Source organism: Ambystoma mexicanum, chromosome 6p (assembly GCF_040938575.1).
Source record: "Ambystoma mexicanum isolate Mex_15411 chromosome 6p, UKY_AmexF1_1, whole genome shotgun sequence".
Lineage (NCBI taxonomy): Eukaryota > Metazoa > Chordata > Amphibia > Caudata > Ambystomatidae > Ambystoma > Ambystoma mexicanum.
This window is the reverse complement of record NC_090935.1, coordinates 291,891,002-291,914,766: the sequence shown is the minus strand read 5'-3', so window position 1 is coordinate 291,914,766 and position 23,765 is coordinate 291,891,002. Positions and strand designations below refer to the sequence as shown.

Below are 23,765 nucleotides of genomic sequence, written 5' to 3'. Positions count from 1 at the left end.
CTTGGCCCCTTAACCCCGCACCGAATTGTATACTGTGTGCTGCAGTTCTGTCCCATTTGGGCCTGACTGCCCCCAAAATAGCCCCACACATGGACACATACACACTTGTCATATTCACCCCGCCTCTAGCGCTTTCTGACATTATGGCTGTAGATTTGACCCTTTTTGTTGCTTTCTGACTTGGGCTTTGGAGAGCCCATAACTAGTCCAACTACACATGCCTGGTTGATCTTTAACTGGTGTTAGGGTCAAATCGAAAGTTATTGCAAGTACTTGTTCATAAAAGTACTTGCCTATAAACTGAAGTACTGTTTTTATTTACCTGAACAGCAGTTTAACATTGACTGCTCGGCTGCATTTACCATGAGAAGAATCAAGTAGACTTGAGGGGAAACCCCATTTTGTAGTTTTCTCACATCCTGAAAGTCGGGCTTCGGGAAACTCCCTCTAACATGGTCTCTTTTGTCCTAATGTGGCTTCATTGGACAAAACCAGTCTGCTCCCTAGCTCCAAATTTAGTGTTCTACTTCCAACTTTTTATTCAGCTTTTGTGCAGATATTGGTACCACCATCCTGCCATATTTGACCTTCACTGGAGTGTTGGAAACACCCGAATTTGAAAGGCTCCGAGGTAACTGAAGATTTGACTGACCTTGCAGACAGCTCAAAGAAATACTTTCCAACCACTGGGTATCCCAATGCTTTTGCTGGAGGTGTTGAGTGGTTCCAAATGCATTTCTCTTCTCACCACCCCTCCCCCCCTATCTATCTTCACAGCATCAAGATTCCTTTTCAGCCAATCCAAATTATTTCTGTCTCTTAAGCAAACAGCACCCCTAGGTGATCTATTAATCTGATGTGGCCCAGAGGATGACACAAACTATTGCGGGTGTCCACGTCCATCATAAGACTTAAGCGGTTTATATATGTTTGATGTTCCTATAATACTATTAAGGAGAACCAAGACTGAACTTTGGGAATCAAAGCTCTGCCCCTATAAGAAGTCCACTTGCCCCTACGTTGGGTCTTCTGGAAAAATCCTGGCGCACACACTTTGAAGCCTTCACTTCAGCTGTGAATTGCACAAATACCATGTATAGAAGGCAAATTGCGTGGGTAACAGATTCCAGGCTCAATATATTTAGACATGTTTCTCAAATTGGTAAACAGTTGTTGGTGCAACTGACAATATGTATGAGATGAGCCTGGTGTGTCTTTGGCAGCTTGTCTTGTGCATTTTCACTATTATTATTGGGGTCGAGGAATTGTGAAGTGCCCATAAAAACAAGCTACATTCATGCAAATACTTTCATATAATATAAGGGTGGTGGTTATTCTCACATCTATTTTTATGTTCAATAAAACAAACTGTACATGCATTAATAATTTGTGATGCAGTATTATTTTTCCTTTTCAGGGCACTGCTGCTGCTAATAACATATCTGCAACACCAACATTTTTGTTCTTCCGAAACAAAGTGAAAGTTGATCACTACCAAGGAGCAGATGCTGCCGGGCTAGAAGAAAAAATCAAACAGCACTTAGAAAATGATCCTGGAAACAATGAAGATGCTGACATCCCCAAAGGATATGTACGTAGACTCTTTCATTGAGGTGTATATCTGACTGTGGTGTGAAGTGTGTTGCAAATAAATGTTATTGGTGCCGTTTGTGCATTCCGATCATGCTTGCAATTTTACTGCATGAAAGTGTTGCTCCTTAGTATTCTGAAACCGCAGACATTTGCTTGTGATTGTGCCAAAAACGTCAATCATATTAAAAAAAGGCCTTTTGTGGGGTGGAAATGTTGGAGTATGTGACTTTTTTTATTGTCGGCATACTACCTTGAAAAGGTAGGAAGGTTAGGGTTACAAAGTACAATGAAATGGGGAGAGGTAGACGTGACGTAGGGAGTTGCGTAGTTTTGCGGCAAAATCCTGATGTTTCATTAGTGCAGTTTAAAACAATATCCTTTTTTACATTGCTTTAGTGTGTTATAGTCCCTTGACACATATTTCTTCGTTGCCATTCCAGATAATCAGTATGTTGTCTATATAAAAACCCCAATAGATTATTTGATTAGCAGTTGTGAATGAGGGGTGTTGCCATGCAAATTCTCATTCAAAATGGCCAAATATAAAGGTTTGTATACAAGGGGGCAAATTTCGCCCCCATGGCCGTGCCCTGTTTTTGTCGATGGTTGTTAAATGTGAAAATGTTATTGTTTAGGGTGAAGGCTAACATTTCTGTTAGCATTTGGTTCTGTTGATAAAACCAAATGGATCTGGATTTGAGAAAATGGTGAATGGTTTCAATTCCCTTATCGTGAAGGATACTGATGTAAAGTGAAGAAACTTCAGGAGTTAATAATCTGAAATTAGATTCCCAGGTTATAGATTCGAGTTGTTGGATGATATTTTTGGTGTCTAGAATATAAGATGCCAATCCTGAGGCTAACGGTTGCAAGTGTCTATATATTGAGAGATCGATTCAGTTAGATATCCAATACCATTGATGTGTCTACTTGATGGAAAAGTGTGAAAGGATTTATGAATTTTCGGAATTAAGTATATGCTTGCCAACATTAGAAAAAGAAATAATTTCATGCATAATCCATCTTCTGATAGAAAGCCCTCGTTCATCCAATGAGTACTCGTAGTGTTCCATTCTTGTGCAAGTGTTACTAAAGGAGCACTCTCTCTCCTCTATCCCTGCAACGTCAGTTCTCTCCCACTAATGCGCTGCAGGGTCTTTTTTTCGGGGGGGGGTGGACCCCCACAACTCCCGACCCCATTACACTGACTAAAGAGAGTGGGGGGGACACCCCTGCAACCTCCACGCTCTTTAGTCAGTGTAATTATAGTCTGGATTTTTGTTCTGTGCAAAGGTGCCGTGTTTGTAATGTCACAACTGTTGGGCAATTTTGATACGTTCAGGGTTGGACAGGCCTATAGGGCAATGTCTGAACCCAAAATGCTAGTGTGGGCCAGTTTTTCGGGGCAACGTGGGCCACTTTTCTGGCCCATGTTGGCCAGTTTGAGTTGCTTCACCATTCAGCTAGTAGTTTTTACCCCTGTTACTGAATAAATATTCTTTAAAATGCACAATTTGCATCACAACCTCCCCCTTGCGTACTACTCACTGTGATAAGGAATTGCCATTTGCAATGTGGGTCACTTTTTCACTGATGCCCGAGACACTTTTATGCCCCAGTCCAACACTGTGCGTTTCCCTTTGTCATTCCTCCCTTAAATTACATTTTTATTTTTTATTTTTTACATTTTAGACTGGGACAATCTATAAATAAGCATTAGGACAAATCTATATGGCATTAAAAGAATAAGGGATCATAAATAAAAGTCAACATTATAAGTTTGCATCTTATGTGGAACGCTATGCACTAGCTCCTCATTCCCCAGCAATTGCTCCTGGTCACAGGTTAAAGTTGGATACCTAGGAGCTGCTTTGAGCATCAGTTTACCAAATCCAAATTTAGATCCCAGAGATGGTAATATCGCACAATACTCCTATAATACAAATATATACAATCACCAATAGGTTCACTTAATAGACCTCAGCAAATTACTTATCAAGCAATGCAGGTAAGTGTTGTAGATGCAATAAAATGATGGGAGCCAATCACAAGTACAATATCCTAACTTTAGCAGTCCAACCCTAAGCTAAATGGGCCTTTGTGCCCAGAGGTCACAGGGTCCAACACAGTGTTTGTCGCAGGTAAGTGTTCTCATTAGAATGGATACAACGGGTTTCTGGTGGTTATTAGTTTCAAACTAATTTAAAAGTTCAATAACCATTTACCAGCATATAGGTAAGTTCTCTCGTTTCTTCCAGATACCCGTTCCAGGTTTGACGACCAAAGGTGAGTGGAAGGGAGATGATGGACAAAGGGACTTGTTCCCGGTGTTTCTCTGTGGAGATTAATGCTCCGACAATACATGGCACTGCCTTTCTTTGCCTTGGTGTGCTCTGTTCATGTGATCATCCTTAATCTTGTTGCCATGTAGCTTCCTAATGTTACTTTAATAATTCATAATAAAAAAACACGAAAGCTTAATAAAGCGCCCTGTTATTAAACTGCATTAAAAAGTGAGAAATATTTTGAGTACTGGTTTGTGAAAACTGACTGGACGAATCGACATGCAACTGATAGATGTTAAGTTATCTATGTATGATCCTTCAGTCGCTGCATATTTTCCATTGCTGTTAATGCCTTGCAAATTATTCAACTTGGTATGCCCCAATGTTATGTTTTTTAATGTATATTATAATGTTTGGATTTTAGATGGATTTAATGCCGTTTATAAGCAAAGCTGGCTGTGAGTGTCTTAATGAAAGTGATGACAATGGGTTTGAGAATTGTTTATGTAAAGACCAAACATATCTGGAATCTGACTGTGATGAACAGGTAAGTTGACACGTTTTGGATCCTTTTGCTTTGTGAATGTATTATCTGTATGGTTGGTTGTTGATGTAAACGTCCAAGAATCATTCTGTATTTTATATGTAGGGGTACATTCATGTTCTACGTAAGGAGTGCAAAGATAGTGCATTGGCTTCCAAGACCAGTCATGGCCTTTTCCCCCTGCTGTGAAGAAAACTTTCAACTGAAGTAACATGTGGCGCACCACAAACAAAATATTAAATGTGTCTTTGCTGTGATCTATTAATACCTAAAGTCTGATATACTGCATAGTATTTTGATGTGGATGTAACCACTCTTTTGCAATCAAAGACACAATAACCGCCATCACACTGTTCTGTTTCTTACTGTGTGCTAAGATTTGTTAGCATTTTTAATGAAATGCATTTTATAGGCTACCTACCTATTCATTTTGAGACCCCTCCCTCTGACACATTTGGAGGGTGAATCTAATATTAGCATGTTAGGTGAGTAAAGGTGCTTAAGGTGTGGTTTTACAATAGCACAAATTGACTGTGATCCTAGTCTCCAATCGAGCATTAAACAAACCTTTCATTGGCTTGTGTAGTAGCATCTAAATCCGGGCTAAGTTTCACATTTTGTGTGGGGTTTTTTTTGGTGAGTTGAAATGTTTTCACTTAGGCTTGTGGAATCTGCTTAGATCACATGCTGTGCATAGGCCGACATCTAGTGGAAGCTGCGGAGTATTAGTTAGGCGTCGACACAGGGCGTGCCAGTAATACTATCCCTAGTGTAACGTTCACTGTATCCAAGATCCCTCAAGCGTCTAGGATCCTCAGATTGTTTTTTTCCGCCATACTGGTCGGAAGCATTTTGCGGAGTCCCGTGGCCTTAGCCATACTTTTGCTAAAATAGTAATTAATTGACATCCTTCCCCATCCCAACTTCGACACTCGACGCCGGCTGGAATCTGACTGTGATGAACAGGTAAGTTGACACGTTTTGGATCCTTTTGCTTTGTGAATGTATTATCTGTATGGTTGGTTGTTGATGTAAACGTCCAAGAATCATTCTGTATTTTATATGTAGGGGTACATTCATGTTCTACGTAAGGAGTGCAAAGATAGTGCATTGGCTTCCAAGACCAGTCATGGCCTTTTCCCCCTGCTGTGAAGAAAACTTTCAACTGAAGTAACATGTGGCGCACCACAAACAAAATATTAAATGTGTCTTTGCTGTGATCTATTAATACCTAAAGTCTGATATACTGCATAGTATTTTGATGTGGATGTAACCACTCTTTTGCAATCAAAGACACAATAACCGCCATCACACTGTTCTGTTTCTTACTGTGTGCTAAGATTTGTTAGCATTTTTAATGAAATGCATTTTATAGGCTACCTACCTATTCATTTTGAGACCCCTCCCTCTGACACATTTGGAGGGTGAATCTAATATTAGCATGTTAGGTGAGTAAAGGTGCTTAAGGTGTGGTTTTACAATAGCACAAATTGACTGTGATCCTAGTCTCCAATCGAGCATTAAACAAACCTTTCATTGGCTTGTGTAGTAGCATCTAAATCCGGGCTAAGTTTCACATTTTGTGTGGGGTTTTTTTTGGTGAGTTGAAATGTTTTCACTTAGGCTTGTGGAATCTGCTTAGATCACATGCTGTGCATAGGCCGACATCTAGTGGAAGCTGCGGAGTATTAGTTAGGCGTCGACACAGGGCGTGCCAGTAATACTATCCCTAGTGTAACGTTCACTGTATCCAAGATCCCTCAAGCGTCTAGGATCCTCAGATTGTTTTTTTCCGCCATACTGGTCGGAAGCATTTTGCGGAGTCCCGTGGCCTTAGCCATACTTTTGCTAAAATAGTAATTAATTGACATCCTTCCCCATCCCAACTTCGACACTCGACGCCGGCTGGAGAAGAAATCGACCGTCGGCTGCTGCACGACGGATTCAGGCCTCGGAAGGCCTCTGGCCTCGGCCCGGGCCTTGGAAGGCCTCTGGCCTCGGCCCTGCAAGTAGGGAGAGTGGGGGGTTGGACATACTCTACACTCTTGGAATATAGGTACACCTTATACATTTCCTACACTTAACAGCCCGGTGCGTATGAAGGGTACCCCTTTTCAATTCTGCCCCAAGTGCAATCGCAAATACCCTTGGGTCCACAGGCACGCCACGTGCAATCTCTGCTTGCCGAGGGACCACCCCGAAGCGAACTGCATAGCGTGTAGTAGGTTTAAACCCAAAACACTTAAGGACCGTTCGAAGCGTTGGGCCCACCACGCCAGGCAGGCGGCCATGGCAGCGGAGGGCGCCTTCAGCGATGGCAGCGAAAGACAGCCGAGCGCAGGTCCCCGACCTCGGAAGGTCGTCCGACAGGGCGGCTATGGGGAAGACCCCCGGCGACACAGGCGCTTCACACACCACCCACACTAAACACACGAAGTCCAACCGAGACTCGACAACGTCGAGTGCTCGGAAAGAGGCACAAACAGAACGGTCCGAATCGGTGTCCTCTGGGTGTTCGAGATCGCCGCACGACTCCAGGCAATCATCCACTCTTGCCAAGAGTGCCTCGCTCCCTAGGCTAACGGAAGTTCGATCGTCGGAAGACGAAGATGACTTCCACCCCCGGGCCGCACTCAAGGAGTCAGAGCCTGCAGACAAGATTAGCACGGCCCCACGTTCGAAGGACAGGGACTGTACCCCCGATCCTCGACGCCAGGCGTCGAAAACCTCCGGAGCCACAAAGGGACAGGGAAAACACTTTTCCACTCACGGGGAGGGGGGGGGGAAACAGCAGAAGAAGCAGCCTCTGCACTCTTCCACACCTGTGAAACACTCCACTCCTCCTAGACAGGCAGACAAGACCAGGTCTGCTGATATTTCAAAGAGCAAATCTACTCAAGATACATCTCCAAAACTTTCTGAGAGTCATTCCCAGTTCCAACAAATGGTCCAGTGATGAAATAGATAGGGTCATGTCAAGGAAGTCTTCTTTGGCAGACTTTTACGATAAAAATCCAGAATATTTCCTTTCATATGATCCACAAGGGGCTACACCCTCAGGCTCTAATAATCCTATCCCCCCGAGTAAGAAGCCCCGGTTTGAGACACCAATGAGGTCTACAGACCCCTTCGAGGTACAACCATACTCACGACCATACTCACTATATCAAGGAGAGACTTCCTTTGGTGAGGACCAAGATTTTGGCATGGTAGAAGAGCAAACCGGGACGGGCTACTATGGGGACCAAGAAGAGGAAGACCCTGAAACCTACAGAGTAGATTCCCCGGTAGAGAAGGAAGCCCCAGTTACCGTCTCCCCTGTCGATAACCAACCCCTCCTGAACGAGGTTCTCGCACGTGCAGCAGAACACTTCCATATTGACACCCACGGTGTCCAGGAGGAGAGGGACTTCGCAGAAGAGTTAGTGGGAGAAAGGAGGCCTGTTGCCCAGACCATCCCTATCCTCAAGTCTATTCAGCGGAGAATAGACCCGTCCCTGGTGAACCAAAACCTCACCAGAGCAGTCAATCCCAGAGTTGAAAAACTTTTCAGGGCAGCCCAGTCTGACCCTCTCTATATAAGAGGACATCTGAAACCAGACTCCCTAGTTGTCACTAACACTCGTAAGAGGGCTGGAACTCCCTTGTCATCGTCCGAAAGCTCCTCCAGACAAGGAGTCAAAAAACAATATGGTTTCAGCAGGAAAGTAGCCTCAACGTCCGCCTATCAGGCAAGGATTGCAAACTCCACCACCCTCTTCGCCAGCTACACCTGCCATCAGTAGGAAGAAATCGCGGCACTCATAGCCTCTGCTCCGGAACCCTTAAAGGGCCAGTTAGCTCGGATTTCCGCAGAGGGTAGAGCCGTGTCTGGTTGCATTTTAAAAGCAACCTTTGACGCCACGGACAACGCAGGCAGATTGATAGCAGAAGGTACTGTTATCAAGAGACATGCGTGGTTACGGCAGTCTGGTTTCAAAGCAGAAACCCAGTCATCATTATTGGACAAACCGGTGGAAGCCGATCTGTTTGGTAAGGCGGTAGAGGACGCACTGAAGAATGCCAAAGACGAATACGAGACACTCAAGTCCCTTGGCCAGTTAACCAATAAACCCCCTAACCAGAGAGGGAATAGTAATTTTCGTCGCCCACATGGCCAAAATTCCCAGAGAGGATCGAACTATTCCCATGGGCAGGGTACACAGTGGAACAGCCAACGGTCTACCCAGGGTTACGGCAGAGGTAATGGGAGAGGACGTGGTAAAGGCAGAGGCAGCCCCAGCAAAGGAGGCGGCACGCCTCCACCAAAGCAGTGAGGCTCAGTTCAGGGTCCCTTCTCACGCAACCCCAGTAGGGGGACGCATTTCCAACTTCACCCAGGCTTGGGAAGGGATCACATCAGACAGATGGGTGCTGTCAACAGTATCCTCAGGGTACTGTATAGAACTACTGCAGCGTCCCCGGAACCATCCTCCACGACAAAGAGTACACTCTTTAGAACATCAGACGATTCTCCTCGAGGAGATCGCCATTCTGCTAGAAAAGGACGCGATAGAACTCGTCCCGGGACACCAGGTAAACAAGGGTATTTATTCAACTTACTTCCTTGTGCCAAAAAAAGATTTGACAATGCGCCCAGTATTGGATTTACGGCCTGCCAACAAGTATGTCAAGCCCCAAAAGTTTTGTATTACTACGCTACAAGAGGTAATCCCCCTCCTAAAAAAGGGGATTACATGGCAACCTTGGATATGAAAGATGCCTATTTTCATATTTCCAGCGCACAGAAGATACTTGCGCTTCAAGGTGGACAGTCGGCACTACCAATTCAAGGTACTGCCCTTCGGGATAGCTTCGGCACCAAGGTTATTCACCAAGGTGCTGGCGGTGGCGGCTGCACACCTACGCAGGGAGGCAATCCCGGTGTACCCTTATCTGGACGACTGGCTCATAACGGGGGAAACCCCAGTAATTTGCAGGACAATCATTCAAAGGACTATCGACCTCCTCCACGAGTTAGGCTTCTCAATCAACGAGAAAAAGTCAAGCCTGGTGCCAAGCACCTCCAAACAGTTCCTAGGAGCAATCCTAGATACTCAAGAGGGGTTGACCTTTCCTTCAGAGGAAAGAATTCGGAATATACTACTGCAAATTCCGCAATATCAGTCCGGTCACCAAATAACGGTACGCAAAGCAATGCGTTTACTGGGCATGATGGCGTCATGTATTTACCTGGTCCCCCACGCGCGCCTGCGCATGCGTCCCATGCAGGAATGGTTGGCGAAACAGTGGTCTCAGGCAAGTGGTCAATGGGACGATCTAGTGGTTGTTTCGCCAACACTAGTACAAAGCCTTCACTGGTGGACAAGAGAGAATCTTGCACAGGGAAAACCCTTTTACGATCCCGAAGTACAGGCAGTAGTCACTACCGATGCATGTCTGATGGGGTGGGGAGCTCACCATCTCCACCACACAGCTCAGGGTCTCTGGTCTCCCTCAGTGGCCAAGAACCACATGAACCTGCTAGAGCTTCTAGCAGTATTCAGAGCGCTTCAAACGTTCGAGCCCCACCTACTAAACCTGTCAGTGCAAATCCGGACGGACAGCACAACAGCCATGTTCTACCTGAACAAGCAAGGAGGGACTTGTTCGCCAAATCTGTCCAAGCTTGCCCAGAAAATCTGGATATGGGCACTCAGACGGAACATCTTCCTGTCATCACATCATGTTCCAGGGGAGCTCAATTTCCTAGCGGATGCTCTGAGCAGAGACTCCCTCCCAGAGGAACACGAATGGGTTCTACACAGAGAGGTCGTAGAAGACATCTTCTCTCAGTGGGGTTTCCCCACTATAGACTTATTCGCCACAAGCGAAAACGGACAATGCCCAGGATTTGCATCCAGGTTCCCCCAACCAGACTCCCAGGGGAACGCCCTGTGGATGAACTGGTCGGGGATGTTTGCCTATGCTTTTCCACCAACTCCTCATCAGGAAGGTGGTGAACAAGATGAACAGAGAGTCGATGAAGCTTGTCCTAGTTGCTCCCATGTGGGCAAGACAACCGTGGTTCCCACACCTACGCATGATGGCAGTGTGCGAGCCCATCAAACTTCCAGCCAAACTACTTTCCAAGTACAAACTACTGTCCCAGCACCAAGGTCAAACGGTGCACCAGCAACCCAACTCAATGAACCTGGCAGCATGGCTCCTGAGGTCATAGAGTTTGGACATCTCAATTTACCACATAGGTGTATGGACATCCTAAAAGAATCTAGGAAACCAAACACAAGGCACTGTTACTTTGACAAGTGGAAGAGGTTTGTTATCTGGTGCCAGAGTAGACAAATCAACCCAGTTAATTGCACTCCTTCCACTATTGTTACATACATGCTCCACCTGCTAGATGCAGGATTGGTTTTTAACTCACTGAAAGTACACCTGGCAGCCCTGTCGGCATACACCACTTCCCATACCAAGGTCTTGTGGTGGAAAGTACCAGTAGTTAAAGCCTTCATGGAAGGAGTAAAGAGACTTCACCCTCCTATTTCAAACCGACCACCAGGGTGGGACCTTAACGTGGTGCTATCTAAACTCATGGGCCCCCCTTTCGAGCCCATGCATAAAAGCAGTCCCAAACACCTGATTTATAAAACGGCCTTCTTAGTAGCTATTACTTCTATAAGAAGGGTCAGTGAAATTCAGGCTCTGTCAGTGCAGGATCCCTTCTTTACTGTCCATAAAGACAAACTGGTTTTACGCACACACCCTAGGTTCTCACCTAAGTTTATATCTAAATTCCACGTAAACCAGTCCATCGAGCTTCCTGCTTTCTTCCAAGACCCTCAAAGCTTGGCTGAGGTAAAACTACACACCCTAGAAGTGCGTAGGGCGGTCCTCTACTATGTAAATAAAACCAGACCGCTAAGGAAAACAGATCAACTGTTTATCTCCGTAGCTACAGGCAGAGAGGGGGATCGCGTCTCTAAAGGTGCCATCTCGAAGTGGATTATTAACTGTATCCAGCTGTGTTACTCACTCTCTGAAAGAACTCTGCCTTTCACGCCAAGAGCCCACTCTACTAGAGGCATTGGGGCCACTCTGGCTTTCATTGCAAATGTACCCCTTGACACCATTTGCAAAGCAGCTACTTGGAGCTCTATTCACACTTTTACTCAGCATTACTGCATTGACACCCATTCCAAGGCAGATACACAAGTGGGACAAGCGGTTCTAAGACACTTATTTGCTCATGACCCTTCTCACATCCCACCTCCTTCTTCAGGTAATGCTCGCTAATCTATGCACAGCATGTTATCTAAGCAGATTCCACAAGCCTCAGAAGGGATACATTACTCACCGTAATCGTATTTCTGATGCTTGTATCTGCTTAGATTCACATGCGACCCAACTTTCCTCCCCTCTGAGAGAAGGCGCATGGTTGCTTGTAGTCTTACCTTTCTATCTATCTGCTTGGATTATCTGTACTCGCGCTACTCCTCATGCTACCTCATGTCAGAAGAAATACAATCTGAGGATCCTAGACGCGTGAGGGATCTTGGGTACAGTGGACGTCACACTAGGGATAGTATTACTGGCACGCCCTGTGTCGACGCCCATTTTCGAGTTTCGAAAAACAAACTGTAATACTCCGCAGCTTCCACTAGATGTCGGCCTATGCACAGCATGTGAATCTAAGCAGATACAAGCATCAGAAATACGATTACGGTGAGTAATGTATCCCATATATCAGTAGAGGGCATCGTGGATCGTCTACTCATGGCCTTCAACGGCTTCCATCCCGATCTCGGGGCGGGATGTGAACACCGGTATAAGCAGCACACGTGGTGCCCGTTGCCTCAGTTCTGTTTTTCCACACATCGGCTTCAAACCGGTTTTGCCTCGTCGATTTTCCTATTGCGTTTATCGAGTTCTTCAATAATGTCTATCCTGAACACTCGGTTTAAGAGTTGCTAGAATTGTGGATCAAAGATGTCCATTACAGATCCGCCCCAGGTCTGCTTCTGGTGCTTGGGGTGAGCCCTAACCTTGACTGTGACTTATGCCAGTCTGACGGTTAAGGTGTTGAAGGAGAGGAATGCGAATCTCGCGCTGGGTAGGCTATCACCCAAATCTCCTTCCATTACCCTATCGAAGGTGTGGTTTTCTGACAGGAGCTCTGGTGAACTTTCGCCTTGTGTGGAAAGAAAGCGCAGCAAACATCCCAAGCGTTCAAGATAGTCCCTGACATTTCTTGTCCTCACACAAGAATTAAAAAAAAAAAAACAATTTAATCCTGGGTTATTGTCTTCTGATGCCTCACCCGATAAGAAACCAGTTCATTTCCCAGGTAAATTGACAGCTAAGACAGAGTTAGAAGAATTGCGCCTCAAAGTGTTGGTGTTCACAATGAAGGCATTGTCGACACCTATCTGTGGACCGAAAAAGGCTTCAGACCCCATTGCACATCGTGAGGCTGACTGGGCATTGTCAAATACTACTGCTTGTGTGGCTAAGATCAGGTATTAAGGTCTCGAAGTTTCCTCGAAGCATCAATACACACTCCACCTAGAGTCAAGTCAAGGCCATCTTCCTCCGTGGCTCTGTCGAAGGAATCTGTAAAGTTCTTCGTAAATGTCAAAGCTCAGAGCTGACAGATCAGTCAAAGTATTAGAACCCCTTGTCAAAAAAGAACTTATTTTCATCGATGAGCTCTATTTATGAGGAAGAAGTTGAGGGGGAGAGAAATCCTCTGTTTGGACTGGAGTATGGCACTCCAAATCCTCCCGAGCAACTGCTTTCTGAGGAGTCGAGACTTGGAGATCTGATGGAACCAGATTGATACCGAGGTTGCCACGATGTGACTGGGCATGCTGATTCCTCATACAGGTCAGTCATGGCCAAAGTAACAGAATATTTAGGATGGAGTAGACCTACTGTTCAGTATGAAAAGTATAACTTGACTTATTTCCTTGATAAGGGTCCTCCAAAGGATCCATTTCTACCCTGTTGCATAGCACTGAGGAACAGAGTAGTAGAGCATTGGAAAAAACCTGACACTACTCAGTCAATCAACAAGGACTTCACGCAGAAGTACAGACATTCTGCAATTGATCCGGAATTCTTATCGAGGCATCCAACTCCAGAGAATCTGGTTTCATCTTCAAAGGCTGCTGCCTATCCCAAAATCTCTCTGAATAGGGATGACAAAAGGTTTGATGCCCTAGGAAAAATAGTATTATTGGCAGGCAGAATGGCACTGAAGGCTACTAAGGCTACTTGTGCCTGGAAAAATTCTTGTATACCTTTTTATGGGAGCTTGTGACCAAACACATTCTGGAGGGTAAGAAAGAGAAGGTTTCTTCAACATTATTCAAGCGGGTAAAGATGCCATATATCGGTCTGTACAGTTTGGCTTAGACACTGCGGACTGTGTTAGTCGTGCCACGGTGGCAAGCGCTGTTATGAGAAGATTTGCATGGTTGCACAAATCGGGGTTTGCCTCTGGCGTACAAGCAGGACTGTCGGATATTCCTCTTGATGGCTCACAGCTTTTTGGGTCAAAAGCTGTGAGCTTGGAGAAGCTACAGACATCTAAAGCAGCTGCGAAAATCATTGGGAGCAATGATTCACAAATCGCAGCAGGCTCATTCGGGCTCTCAGAATTGGAAATGCAGATCCTTTTGTTACTACTCTTCAGTTGGCAGGACGAGGCCAATTCTCTTAGAGGGTACAGACAAGACTATCTTTTGGTCACGTGGGAGGTGGGGGGGTACAGCTGCCCAAGCAACCTCTGCCTCTTTGCCATCCACTGGAGCCGCAGCACCACCATAGCCTCTGAGACCTTAGTCCACAGGACTGTGGTATTGGGGGCGGGGAGGCAGGTTTACGCAGCATTTGGAAGAATGGCAAAGCATTACTTTCGATGCATGGGCCCTGCAAACAACCCATGGTTACTGCCTTCCAGGTTTGTGAAAGGCCTCCAAATTCCCCGCTAAGTGGCCATTCCCGGAAGGATACAGATCCACTCCTCTTAGTAGAGGAGGTTATTACCCTGTTATGGAAAGGTGAAATAGTTTGGTACCTGCAGCGTAGAGGAATCAAGGATGGTATTCTCCCTACTTTTTCCTTCCCAAGAAGGACGGGGGAATGCGACCTATCTTGGACTTGAGACGCTTGAGCAATTTCCTAAGCAAGGACAAAGTCAAGATGGTCTCTTTCCCAGATCCTTCAGGATCTTCAGCTCCAGGATTGGCTGGTGTCACTCGACCTCTGGATGCTTACTCCCATGTGGCCATACATCTCAAGCACAGGAAGTTCCTGAGGTTTTCCATTGGCAATTCTCCATTTTATTTTCGGGCTCTGATATTCAAGCTCACCTCTGGCCGAAGGTCTTCACCAAGTTGACGGTGTGTCTAAGGAGGGGAGGGATTCACATCTACCCCTACTTGGACGATTGACTGATTAGGGCTCGTTCTTCTGAAAAAGTTCTGGAACATTTCAGCATCACCAGCCACTCCCAGCACAAATTGGGCTTCACCCTTAATTTCAAGAAGTCCCACATGATAGCTTCTCAAAAGCTTCAGTTTCTTGGCGCTGTCCAGGTTGCTTCCTCAGGGAAAGCTTTGCCACCCGAGGTGAAAGCTTCGCTTATTTAGCAGATGGTCATACATTTTCAGAATGCCCAACATCCAGCAGCCTTTAATTTTCTGATGATGCCCGATCTTATGACATCCTTTGTTCTCCTGGTGCCAGAGGCCTGTCTGAGGATGAGACCCTTTAGTGGGCCCAGAGATCCCAATAGTATAAATTCTCCATCCGGATGACTGACTTTGGGTACAAGCAATTTTGCACCAAATCTCCTGTGGTGGGTGTTATAGAGAATTCTCAGAAATGTGCTAATTCTCTTCTACCTTTTGCTGGACTTTAGAAATTTTAATTTCTACCCTGGAGAGAGCGAGACCTTTTTCCCACTGATGTATTTTCTGTGATTTAGACTGTTTCTTTTGACTTTGGAGTCTGACAAACTCCATAGGCATCATCTTTACACTGTGACACATAGCAGCTTCAGTGCAGTGGCACACGGAAGTCTTAGATTTCCCAAAGGTTTTAAAATATCTTCTCTTGGTGAAACTACTGTTTCCAAGAGTAGTGAAGTGAAATTGACTTTACTTACATTTTGTAACTTTCTAGACCCAGCACACGCCATTTTACCAAAGGGTGCTGGAGGGGTTACTTAGTATCCCCTTTGTCTAGTTTCTCATGTAACATTTTTGTTACCCTTTCTACAATTAATGGCTGGTGCCAGTGGTTTACGTTTTACTACCATTGTTTTTTTTAACTGCAGGCTGCCATTGCCGCTGCAGTAAAACACCCATGGGTGCCCATTTTGAAAAAATTGCCCGGTCTTTTTTTTCACCATTTCTTGTTGTAAAGGTCCTTTATTGAGATTTATTTACTCTGCGTGCCAAACAAGGTTTAGTCCCTTTGTTCGTTTTGTGTTTTGCGGGACTGACGAGTGAAACCCGCCTCTGGCTCCAGTATGTCTGGCAGGGACAGGATGTGAGGGAGGTGCCCGAAACTTCCTTTGCTTAATCCCCTTGCTTACACGAATGCACCCAAAGGTGATTGGCCGGCTGGCTATCCTTGCAGGACAGCCACCCTGCTGTGTGGTTGACATCTAGGCTGGAATCAATGGGAGAAACCTGCATAAAATGTGAGGCCTTTTGGCTTGGAAGGCAGAGTCGACCACTGGACGAAGGAATCTGAAGAAGAACTTGGAAGAGACGCCTGCTGCAACTCCTGTACCGTTGGGTTGCCCGGTGAAGCCCTGCAGCTGTGTTGAAGCTCTGAATTCGCCTCGACAAGACCTGCAAGGACGTCTTCTCCCCTTGGGTTGGTGGGATCAATCTCCAAAGTGAACTCGTCTGGACATCCTCTTAGAGCTGGCTGTACTTCTGCAGCTGCTGGAACCGAAGTGGCAGGCAGAGGAACACCAGATCCAGTGCATCGCTTTTAAGTCGGACCCGAGCACCAGGGAGATCCTCCGGACTTCCCTGAAGCAGGACTGACCAATCCTGAGCCACCTCAAGAGTGCTGGACCCCAGATGCAAGCAAAGTCTGAAGTGGTATCTGAGAACCGTGGTGTTGCTATTTGCTATAGATGCAAGTCACTACACGTCACAATAGGGATAGGGATAGTGTTACAGACATGTCCCCTTTCGGTCCCCGAAAGACCAGATAAATACTCCGCGGTTACCACTGGATGTTGGACCGTATGCACAGCATGTGAATCTAAGAAGATACAATCATCAGAAATGCTATTACGGTGAGTAATGCATGTTTTCCTCCAATGTATTCCTCATTGCCCCCTCCAAACCTGCCCCTCTATCCTTGGGTGAACTTCCATTGTGTTACGCTTTCCTCTTTCAACGTCTGGTTGTCACCTTTGAGACTGATGTGCAAAGGAAAGGGAGTTAAAACATGAACTGAGGCAACTGGTGCCCCACATGCTGCTTATACCGGTGTCTACATCCTGGCCGAGAGCGGGATAGAAGCAGTTGAAGGCCACAAGTCGACGACGCACAGCAACCTCTATTGATGAAAAAGGTTTTCTGAATCTGCAAAGCAGAATACGAATATATCAAAGATTAGGAATACGTGGGAGAAACAGCCAGTAGAAAGAATATTCATATATAAGTAATTCATTTGTTCTTTTTTGTAACACATCCTACTTGGCACATTGTTAACAATGCGTCACTTAATTTGCATAGAATTACAATGTTCTTCTTTTGATCAGGTAACAGTAATGTATTACAGCTCATTCAAACTATGCTTGCACCACTGATCCGAATAGAAGAGTGGGACTGTGGCCAGAAGCATGCAGCAGGCTCATATGACCCTACTATCCAACTTTCTTTTTTAAAATCTGTTTTTACATATTTTAGTGTCTGTTTATAGTGATTGAGTGGCTGATCAATCACTTATCTGTAAGACTGATCACAATTCGAACTATGTTAATTTCCAGTGTAAGGTCTATACATCCTTTCAGAGTGCGCCCAGTCATGTTTCCATAACCGGACTATGGGTCTATATTTCCTTTCCATGTGCTTATCACTTGCCAGACTGTGATGTTGCATCTCCTTAACATTTCCCCAGGTGAGGAGCTCTGTGCTTTTTTACTTTTGCATGTCTGGTTTATCATACATTTTTCCGCATAAACCCAGATCTGTGGCATTATCTGGGATGCAAATCTGTGATGTGACCCCTGAGAGATGCTTGACCTCTCTCAGGATAGCATGTCTCTAAGACACTGTGTGAGGACCATAGATATATTAGCCCTGCATGCCCAGCAGAGTGTTAGCTGAGATACCTATTTTTGAAATAGTGGGATGTCGCGATTTTGTTAAAATCCATTATGAATTTTATTAGCTAAATTGTGTACCTTTTTTGTGGTAGGAAACTGACAAAGCCATGTATTGCATTGGGATTTAAAACCTAATCGGGGGTATAGTGGGGGGAGACATAGTGTAGAATTTCGTTATTCATAGTCTATATGTTGGGTGATCTTACTAACGTCCAAGACTCCTTCCCAGCACTCATGGCCCAGATTGCGGAGTATGGCTGCCTCTCGGGGCTCAAAATCAATGTGGGAAAATCTGCAATTATGTCCCTGCTAGGTGAAAAAGACTTTTCTAGGCATGAGGGTTAACCAGAGGAGTATTCAATACCTGGGTATTTGGGTCACAAGAGACCTGTGGGAGATGGTGGAGACCAACTACAATCCCTTCCTAGCTCAGTTGACAGCTGATTTGAAGAAGTGGCAACCATTGGTGTTGATATGGTGTGGCAGGATGACCTCTATAAAAATGAATTTGCTCCCCAGACTTTTATACTTATTTGATGCCATTCCGAGACAGCTCGTAGAGATTTTCTTCCTGGGTGTTACAGGGGAGCTCTGTAGGTTCATGGGCGTGCGGGGGGGGGGGGGCAACAAGACCCTAACGTTTCCAAGGGATAAAGGGCGATTTGGATTCCCGAATATTCTATCATATTACAAGGTGCTGCAAATTAGGGGGATGCTGGAACACATGAGGGGGGATCTGAGGACCTATTGGACTTATCTGGAAGACCTTGCTGCTGCACACCCACTGAAGGTCAGGGATTACCTTTGCTCCCTGCTTAGATCAATACCGGAACGTCTCAGGTCCCACCCCACATTGAGTTTTCTGGTCAGTCTGGCGGGAATTGGCTATACATCGTGGCCCTCCCCTATGCTGTCAGTATGGGGGCCTCCATTCAATTTGGACAACGGGGGCTAGCCTGCTCACAGAGGTGGTCTGATAAAGGTGTTGAGAGGGTGGGACAACTGCTTGAGGCGGGAGGCTTCCAGGAATGGCCCAAGGTGTGGGACGTACTGGGAGATGATTTGATAATCTCTGCATCAAGGTTATCCTGACAAACCCAAAATGGGGGTTGGGGGATCAAAGGGTGGCAGAGGATTAACAGCAGTGGAAAAAGTACTAGATCAGTCCACAACATACTGTCCAAGCTATACAAAACGATGAATGAAAACCGTCTAGAGGGGAGACGAACCTTCAAGGGGTACTTGGTGGAGTTAGTGGGGGAAAAGATTAATGAAGAGTAGTGGAAACGTGTATACAAGGTGGTCTTCCAGGTCGGATTGTTCACCTCCACGATAGAACAGAACTTTAAAATGCTAATGGGATGGCACAGCGACCCGACTGTCCAAGATGTTTGCGGGATGCGCTGAAGGGATTGTGGGAGCCAGGGGACCCTGGCCCACATGTGGTGGCGATGTCCTAAAGTACCAGTGTTTTGGAAGGAGGTGTTGAGTTGGATGGCAGAGATCACAGGGATATGGCTAGGCTTAGACCTGCTGCAATCACTACTAGGTCTCCCGCAAAGAGACAGGGAAGAACATAGACTCCTGAAGATGTGGGAAGCAATGTTAAGAGCGGTGAGATTGGCCATAGCCCAGTGTTTGGAAATGTGAAAAGCTCCCCTCGAAAGAGGTTTGGGAAGGTAACCTGATGATAAAGGAGAGGCTGAGGGTATTGGTGAATGATAGGATGGAGGAGTTTCAGGCTGAGTGGTGCGCTCTGCTGTTCAAATGCGGTCTGGAAGAGGGGAACATGTGAATTGACACAGCAAGTGAATGGTCTAAGATGGGGGAGTCGGGGAGGAGAAGGCCCGGTGGGGAGCCGACAATTGGTGTAAACAGAAACAACGTGAACCTTTGCCTCTGAAAGATGGGGGGAGAATAAAAAGGAACCAGCACCGCTCAGAGGTGTTAGAAGAGCGTGAGGGCCGTTTCGGGGCAGGGAGGGAGATTGAAAGTGGGGGGGGGGGAGTTGGGAGACATAGACTGTTGATGTTTACGTGATTTACTGGCCAACCATCTGTTTTTTAGCCCGTCTGCGCCATTGCAAAATGGATCCAGCCATGTGCAAATAAGTCAGGTACTGACACCACTGGTAGCAGCCCAGCCCGAACTGCTAGGCCAGGTCCCCTCTGCATGGAAACGAGCAATCCCAGGTATGCATTTTGAGCCATCCCTCTTCGAGCTGCGACCTTGTGGTGCTGCAAACTGTCAATACCCAGGGACCTCAAGCCAGTGTGCGGTGCATGATCTCCCGACATCCGAACCTCGCTGAATTTTTGGTGGACTCCTGCTGGACCTTCGGAGACATAATTTGAATCCCTGAAGTCCCCTCACCAGAGTGCAGGACCTAGAGAGTGAAGAGAATCTGACCAGCAATATTCGCTTTTGAATGTATTTGTGTCCTCCCGCGTATTCCTCATCTTTGATATTCGATATCCAGCTTCAGCTGCTTCGGAAAAATGTTTTTCGCCAGAGGCTGCTGTGCATTGATACAGGTGACTCGATGTCCCTCGAAGACCTGCGTCTTGAGGATGTCATCGAAGGTATATATGGCAGTTCAGTTTTTCAGAGTAAGCTAACGCTCCGAGAAACTACGGCACGCTTCTTTTGTTCTTCATGATAAGGTCTTCCTTGACTCCTACTACCCCCGAAGACCGGGTTCAAGAAGTGTTGAGAATGTGATTCTAAGATGTTGTTAACCGACCCACTCCGCGTTTGTCTGTGGTGTCTCGGGGTGGAGCATAAGACCTTGGCCTGCTCAAAGTGCCAGTCTATGACCGGAAAGGCTCTGAAGGAGCGATGGGGGAAATGGGTGGTAGTTAAAAATCCCCAACCACTAACCTATCGAAGAGACTTTTGTGCGATGAGGTGACTCTCCTCTAAGGAAGAAGTTTAAAAGATTGGGGAGTCTGAAGGGGTCTCTTTGCTTCCCGAGTACTGGCAGAAGAACAAACTCCTCCCGCCACAGCGCTACCTACAATATGCAGACGCTGCATGAGGTGGGCAGACACTGATCCCAGTGGACGCTCAATCTGTGATCTATGGCGTAGGTCAGGCAGCTCCACAAATCGGCGTAGGCTCCTACCCACCGTGATATCCCCATGCTACATAAATTTGCCACCTTGGTCGACTGAGTCGCGCGCCACCCTGGGCCGAGCCCGAGCCTTCCTCTTCCCACCCAGCTGGAACCGAGAGGAGAGGCGTGGACGAACGGACGGTGAACACTTACCCCCTCAACACGAAAGCCAACTCCGTGACTGGCACACAAAGCGGAACTACAGTCCAGGACAGCGGGACTAGGACATCCACACCACCACACTCGTACCCACTGTGAGGAGGTGCCCCGACCCGCACACTTAACCGCGGCCTCCCCTGATCACAAGACGCCCTCCCTCTTGGGGAGGGCAGAGCTGCTCTCCCCCTAGGAGCAGCCACCACCCAGAGAAACAAGCTGAGCGCCTCCCTGGCGAGACACTTGGACATCGCAATGACCCGCTCTGTCAAGTGCAACGTACAGTGAGTGCCCCATCTGCGCTCCACCAACCTCCTCTCATAGCTTCCCACAAATGATCCTCACCGGCCTCCAACTCACAACCGGACCCCTGCGCTACTACTACTCACCCAGTGCTAGCCTGCCCCACGAAGTAACCCGCCAAGCGCCCGCTACGCTCCCCAGCACCTCATGTAACACACTTTCTTACTCTGCAGGCCTCGGACTGGCTGCTTAACCCAACCCGCATGCAACAAGAGTCCCTGAGCCTCCCAATCTCCCTGGGGAGTCGCATCTGTGTTAACTTGACTAACAGGAATTCTCAGTCAGTCTGCGGCCCCCAGCCACTTCTGCTAGCCACTAACAAACCAATGGATGCACCTCTGGGACTTTGGATCACTCCCCCAGACCTACACTTATCCCCCCATTTAACCAAGACCCCTCTGCATCAAACGCCTCTGGATAACCTCCTCCGCCGGCCTGCCCTGCCTACCTAAGGGGGGGTCCTCAGACTCCCTACAACCCTTCAGCATATAAGTCACTTCATGCTGCAGGAGTGCCTTCTCAGGGGGCACAGAAGTGGGTGGTCTACTTCTACACAGCTCACACCTAAGTGCCCCTCTCGGATGGACCCTCGCCTCGGAAACCAACTGAACGCATCCCTACCGACTCACAGCACACATGCCTCCCCCCCCCCTCCCTTGTAAGAGGAACCAGTGCTGCCTCATCGGGGGAACTCTCCTCGGCCATGACCAAAGGGGCCGCCGGAGCTAAGAAGGCGGGCGCAATGGACACATTTGCAAAGGTGACTCTGCAGGATAATCAAGCCCCCCTTCATAAATAACCACCAGGCCCATCCACCTCGCCTCCACAACCTCCGACCGCACCTGACCTTACAGGAATGATGGAGGCCATGGCAAAGGGCTTTGCTGCAGTCCACGAATAACTTGATGACATTAATGCAACAGTAGATTCGATATGGTCCCAACTAGCACATGAGAGAGCCCGAACAAATGAAGCGGTAGGCAGGATTGGCACCAATGAAGATGCTATCCACACACTGCAAGAAACAGTTGCCGCCCTCTCCAAAGATATGAAGCAAGTCCATTCCAAATGCGACGACGTTGCTTCGCGCTCCCGCACAAACTCAGGGTAGTGAGGGTTCCGGAAGACTCACTCACTGGCAATATGGAGCTCACCGTGGAAGATCTTCTCAAAAATCTCCTGGACCAGCCTGTCCTCTCCATTCTTCACTGTGGAACGGGCCAATCGCGCTCTCACCGAAACCAGGCGACTACCCAAGACCCATTATAGCCAAAATATTGAACGATCAGGGACAGACAACCTCCTCCCGCAAGAGGAAAACACTAAGACTGTGATCCCAAACCATACGCCTGTTCCCGGATTTCTCGATCCCGGTGCAGCAAGAAAGAGGCCAAGTCATAGGTGTTAAAAGGATGCTACGAGATAAGAATATACAATATGCCATGCTGTTCCCGCCCGCCTCAAACTCCAATTCCGTGGCAAGCTGTAATTCTTTACTGTGCCCCACTGAGGCGGTAAAATGTATTGAAGCACATATCCCAGAAATGGCCCCACCCGATGCATCAGATTGACTCGAGATATCTGTCGTTCCAAGGTCACTGAACTCATTGTCTATTGTTTATGCAAACGAAATGTGCTAATAGCAACCCACTGCAAGATGCGCCACCCAACTACCAGCAATGCTGAGGACACATTGCCATCCTTAGAGATGCCTGCCACCTGCGCACCCACTAGCAGTTGCTCCTTTGTGGATGTTTTTAACCCCATGGCCCAGTTGGGATCGGGGGAAGTTTGGGGTAGGGAAGGGGGGAGGGCAATACACTGCTGGTTTGTGGGAGGCAGTGAGGGGGGGTGGGGAAGATGCCATCAGGGGGGCGTGAACTCGCCCCCGCCGCCACCAAGCTCGCTTGTAGCGCAAGTTGCGCCTGTTGTGCACTTTTTACTGGTAAAGGGAATTGAAATTCCTAAAACCCTGGCGGACGGGCCCAGAGACACACAGGACACACGCACTCAATCCACCAACAATACAATCCCAGACAGGACCACTCATGACCCCATGAAACTAAGATGGCACAACAGGTAAAGATACTCAGCTGGAACGTCTGGGGTCTGGGAAACTACACCAAATCTCGGAAAATCACATCCTATGCTAGTAGACCAAAAGCGAACATTGATTATTCATGGTGCTCTCGAGGGTCTCAAACTCATCCTTATGAACGCCTATTGCCCCAACATTGACTCCCCGAGTTTTTTGTCACACTGCATCACACTCTCTCCAGATAATTCCGGTCTACCACTGATATAGGGAGGGAACATGATCCTCCTCCTCAACCGCACTCTGGATAGATCCAATGCTGCCCCCTGTCCCCAAACCAAGGCCGTCTGGTAACTACTTTCCCTTATGCA

The 23,765-nt window shown here is 47.0% G+C and overlaps 1 protein-coding gene across 1 annotated transcript in view; it reads left to right on the top strand.

Annotated features, from left to right (window-relative positions):
- Positions 1-23,765, top strand: part of TXNL1 (thioredoxin like 1) — a 226,981-nt gene that overhangs the window by 79,348 nt on the left and 123,868 nt on the right. The window contains exons 3-4 of the mRNA XM_069627028.1: positions 1,418-1,591; positions 4,303-4,425. Of these exons, the coding sequence (XP_069483129.1) occupies positions 1,418-1,591; positions 4,303-4,425 (297 nt within the window). The remainder of the gene's footprint in view (positions 1-1,417; positions 1,592-4,302; positions 4,426-23,765) is intronic.